The following is a 5,350-nucleotide window of genomic DNA, read 5'->3' as shown; positions in this document are numbered from 1 at the left end:
AAAAAAAAAAAAAAAAAAAAAAAGAGCAGGATGTCAGTGCTGAGAGATTTTTGCTTTTATTGCTTATAATTTAATATCTTATTTGCTTTATTATCTGTATACTTTCATATAATTTTACATAAATGAAGTCATACACATGTTATTTTCTAAGTATAGCTTTTCCCCCTATCTGCTTGGGTCTCACCTTTTTCTTTCCTCTTTGATTTTATTCTTCTCTTACTATAAATTTAATGCATGTTAACATTCACATGTTTCTATAATTCATTCATATTCCTTTCTTTATACATTATTATTCTACATATGCATTCAGATACAGAATTCTTTGGTCATTTTTTACATTATTAAAATGAGACTGCATTACAATACTTTTCTACATATTGCTTTTTGCACATAAAAATACATTGTGGAAATTTATCCAACCCAATGGGACATTCTTTTAAAAGATTGCAAATTTTTTCATAGCAAAGAATTTACTCATCTAACATAGTTATTGGTCATCCATTTTCTTTCCAATTGTTTCTTTTTTCTTTTTTATATATATATATTTTACAACATAAACAATGTGGCTACCAATGCTGTTCTTACCTAGTAGCATTTTCATTTCCTAGGGAGATTTAAGATTCAGGAATTGAAGGGTGTTGTATTTTATTTTAACAGCTGTTTTCAGATTGCTTTCCAAAAAGGGCTGCAACATATCCATTCCTACTCTCAATACATGAGACTAGCCTTCTTATGTCTTTGAACTTGAATGTTTCTTAGTACTAAAGTTAAGTGTATCTTTGGTAAAAAAGGAAAAACTTATGAGACATCCAAAAAACACACTTTCCTTTTGACTGTAAATCCACTGTGCACGAGTCACACCCAAATATTTCCATAATTTTATAAATGATCTTGAACCTTATAAAATCTGTCATTTAAAACTTTTCATAATGCAGGAAATTTCTGACAAAATTATTTACTAACACCACCTTTTGGAACTGTTCTTTAAAGTTATGTAATAAAAATAACCTTAAGATATAACTTTGAAATATAGGAAAGTGCTAATGAACCTGATTTCTTTTCTTTCTTTGACATTAAGTCTAATGCAACTCTGAGACAGCTGGCAGAGTTAAGAGAAAAATCTCAAGAGTGGGTGGATAAGTCACCAATTGTCATGAATTCTTTCTATCTGATGAAACAAGCAATTCCAATGCTTCAGGTATGAGATAGTTCTGTCATTCACCTTAGTAAGAATTATAATTCTTTGATATTTTAACTACCTTTATTATATGAGGGGGCAAAGAGTTACTTAGCATCTGTTGTAAACATGTTAAAACTACGTCTTCTCAAGAATTGAGGTCCAAGCCAGGATAACAGACCTGCTATGCACGGTACATGTAGTCACCTTATCCTCTTGTTCTTCACTTCCTTTATCTGAAACTCAGAGTTAAGACAGCTTAAATTTGTCTATAATTAGTGATGTAAACTGGCTTTTCAAGAGTAAAATGCTATAAAAATACACCAAATGGGGTTGTGGGGAGAAAGGAGCCCTTCTCCATTGTTGGTGGGAGTGCAGACTGGTGCAAACATTGGAAATCAATATGGAGATACCGCAGAGAACTAGGATTAGAGGTCCCATTTGACCCAGGGATTCTTCTGCTGGACATCTTCCCAAAAGAATTAAAAGCATCATACCACAATATATGCACACCCATGTTTATAGCATCACAGTTTGTAATAGGTAAAACTTGGAAACAGCCCGATTGCCCATCAACTGGAAACTGGATAAAGATGTGTGGCTTGTTTTTTTGTTTTTTTGTTTTATAAAACAGAGTGCTACTCAGCCATAAAGAATGAGAAACTAGAGACATTTATAGCTAAATGGATGCACATCGAGTCCATACTCTTAAGTGAAATAAATAGGACACATATGTGTACATATTGAATAGTTTCTTTGGTGTGAGAAACTGCAAGTGTAAATAAGGATCAAAATCTATAATAGATAATGTGAAATAGGAAGAAAAGGTCTAAAGGGGAAGGAGAAGTGGAAGGAGTAGGGAAAAGGAAAGAAGGGAAAGGATAAATATGAGAAAAGAAAAAAATGGAAACAAAGTCTTTGTACATAGGGAGGGGTGGAGAGGTTGAAGGGAGGGCAGGGAAATGGGGAAAAAATAAGAACCAACATACATCATGTAAAGGTACAAATCTCCAATGATGAATGTCATCATATTGTATACCTAAAATGTACCAATAAACTTAATGAAAAAGTAAAAATACAACAAAGTAATTTCCGTCCTTTAAATTATGGTGTTTCTCTATTAATTGAACTAGAACTCCTAAAATACCAATACTTTGGAGAACAAAAAATTTGAAGAGTTCCTGAGCTGAAACCTATCACACATATATTAACAAATTCTAAAAACTTTTGAACATATTATATACAAGGTGTTCATGTTAAAATAGTTACCTTAGTGTCTTAAGTTTAAGGCTGGGTAATTAAGGAAAAGTTATTATACCTAGCAAATACTCTAGAAAATTGCCCTTCAAAATTTTTAGCTGGCACTCAAACAATCCTCATGTTGACTCTTGCGTAGGTTAAAGATTTGACATTGCTACTGAAAATATAATGCACAATGGTTCAAAAATGTGACTTGCTATTCTTGTAAAAGATACAGGAATTTCTAACAATAATACAAATAAAGTAGGGAAATGTTTAATCACAAAGATAATTATTGACAATTAAAGATGGAGCCACAGAGCTAGTCCAGTTACCACTTAGGAAAGAAAATTGGCAGGAAACAATACAGGAGCTTCAAAGGGGAATGGATTGCATTTCAGAGAGGCCCTTGAATGTTTTTGGCAAAAAAGCTCTTTTTTTAACATAATGCTGAGGAAATTAAACATAGAATGAATGATTTGAATCATACAACTTTGTAAGAAATATTATACTCAATTGAGGCTTTCCTTAGTTTTTGTTTTGATTAAAAATGAGTGCACAGTTACTATTTGTAGGTGTTACGATTATTTTTACTTGTTTATTCGTAAGGATGTTATGATTTTTAAAAGCTGCTTTTATTTGATTCAGTAGAACAGAATTCAAACATGAATCACAAGATTGTTTTTACAGTATATGTTAAAAAGAAATAATGTAATAGTTATGAGGAATGAGACTGTTAAACTGCATATAATTTGCTAATGATAATGAACATGGTTTCTTTGACCACTTTATTGTGCTAATCAACTTGTGTCTGTATGAACACAAGCCTGATCTTTCAAGTCATTGCCAGCCACCCTTCTCCTCTTTCTTGATCAGTGGTTTGAAAGTGAGCCTTTGTGAGATTATGTACTGATAACGCCTAGTGGTGTTCAATTTACTGTAGCTATTTTTAGAGAGACCATAATGAATATGTTTTGTTTTTGCATTGAAACTATCTATTATATTTATTAGAATACTCTAAAAAATCCCTTTGTGCAAGTGTTTGTAAAGTTCTCCGTGGGACTTGATGCTGTTGAACTACTGAAACAGATAGAAGAACTCGGTGAGTCCCAATGCACTACATTTTTATTCACCAGTCATGTCAGAAAAGAAAAAAAAAAGTTCCATGTGGGATCATCTTTTCCTCATCTTATGCATTTAGTTTCTAACCAGTTATTCAAAGAAAAGTGAGACCCCAGATATATCCATCCATCTTCTTCCAGTTACTTACAGTTACAAGCAGTAATGATTAAATACTCATTGTCCAGTTTGCTTCAATAATTATATTGCAACATATTCTGTGTAAATGCAGCTTTTTCTTTTCTAATCATAGATAGGTCGTTAGATATAAGATAGCATTTTGGGGGGAGGTAGCTAAAAAGCAAGTCCTTGAGGACACAGAGGGCTAAAATGATTTATTTTTGGTTTCATTTACATTTTATCTCCACTGGCCTCTGCATCACTTGACTAACCCAGAATGTAATTGGAAGTGGTTAAAGAGGTAGCATAAGCAAGACAAAGGCAATGTGGAGAAAATAAACCTAAATCAGTATTCAAGGGTGGGTTTTCCTCTCATGGTCACTGAAAAGGAATAGGCTACAGAGGATCAAAGGAAGCTGGCTGAATTTATGGATTGCCTCTGCCACATCCCCACCTTCAACCTAAAGGATGCAAGACTCCTGATTCAGGCTGTGTCTGGTTCACGGTTGCTATGCAACCACAAGTCTGAGGAAAGGACTGAGAGCATCAGAATGGCAATAGCTAAACCAAATCTCCTCCTTCTCCCTACCATTGCTGGGACATAAATGATTTAGTAATCCAGGGGTGAGGAATTATAACTATATTTGTGTGGCATATAATTATATGCTCTCTATGACAGTCAACCCAGTTTGACAAAAGGAAGGTATGTGTAGATTTATTTTCTAAAAGTATGATTTGTGTAAGGCACCATGTGCTAAAAATACCAGGAATAAACTACAAAGTTCTTATATAAATTTTATCAGTCCTAACTTGTAAAACAAGATTAAAATAAATATAGCAATGAGACTTATATTGTACTTATATGTGTAAATTAGAATCTAAGTGATTATATAACTTGAATGTGGGGAGTACTGATCCCCCAAAATCCTTTTCTTTGATTCTGTCTACCAGCACTTCTAAAGAATGCTTTAATGAGTTGATTTCCAGTGGCCCAAGGCCACTGTTCAACCACATCAGCCCCTCGCCCACATTCATCTACATTGAGTAAGACATTTCTCTTTAATTTCTAATGAGAAATGCATTTAAGAAGTTGCCTTCTGTAAGAAATTTAGTCTTATTTTGGATGATGTAAAAGACACGTTTGCTTTTGTGAGAATGGATTTATGATATTTTCAGCTTTCTCAGTATTCATGATGATCAAGTTCGTAAGAACCCAATCTTGAAATTTCATATTTGCCTTTGTTTCATTTGATTTCCTCAAAAGGAGTCAGGATGCTGAGGAGCGATTAAATCCTCTTTGTTACAGAATAATTACCTAAACTAAGATCTTGATCATTTTATCAAGATCAATACAGATATCAATATAGCTAACTCACCTCAGATTTTAAATAAAACTATATTAGAAAGTTGCAATGGTAGATCCTCAAACATTTTAAGTGTTTCTCTGCCACAGCTTAAGCAATGATATAGTTTATTGGTTCTACACACTCTGCATAGACTTTCCTTTGTTTCAATTTATACATTTATATTTCTTATACAAAGTAGACGTTTCTGTTCATTTTAAACTCATTTTAATTTGTAGTTTTCCTTCTAGCTATATGTATATAATTTTTAAAAACTAGTCACTCTTAATTTCCTTGTTAAATTGTAACAGCACACTTTTACTTTTTTTTTTTTTTTTTTTTTTTTTTTTTT

The 5,350-nt window shown here is 32.7% G+C and overlaps 1 protein-coding gene across 6 annotated transcripts in view; it reads left to right on the top strand.

Annotated features, from left to right (window-relative positions):
- Positions 1–5,350, top strand: part of Abca12 (ATP binding cassette subfamily A member 12) — a 183,158-nt gene that overhangs the window by 120,348 nt on the left and 57,460 nt on the right. For all 6 annotated transcript variants that reach the window (XM_010616024.1, XM_010616023.1, XM_010616026.1 and 3 more), the window contains 2 exons: positions 1,079–1,198; positions 3,428–3,518. In XM_010616024.1, coding sequence (XP_010614326.1) covers positions 1,079–1,198; positions 3,428–3,518 — 211 coding nt within the window. The remainder of the gene's footprint in view (positions 1–1,078; positions 1,199–3,427; positions 3,519–5,350) is intronic.

Source organism: Fukomys damarensis, unplaced genomic scaffold (assembly GCF_012274545.1).
Source record: "Fukomys damarensis isolate Sample0158 unplaced genomic scaffold, DMR_v1.0_HiC HiC_scaffold_16, whole genome shotgun sequence".
NCBI lineage: Eukaryota > Metazoa > Chordata > Mammalia > Rodentia > Bathyergidae > Fukomys > Fukomys damarensis.
The sequence above is the reverse complement of the archived record's forward strand: the minus strand, read 5'-3'. Positions and strand labels throughout refer to the sequence as shown.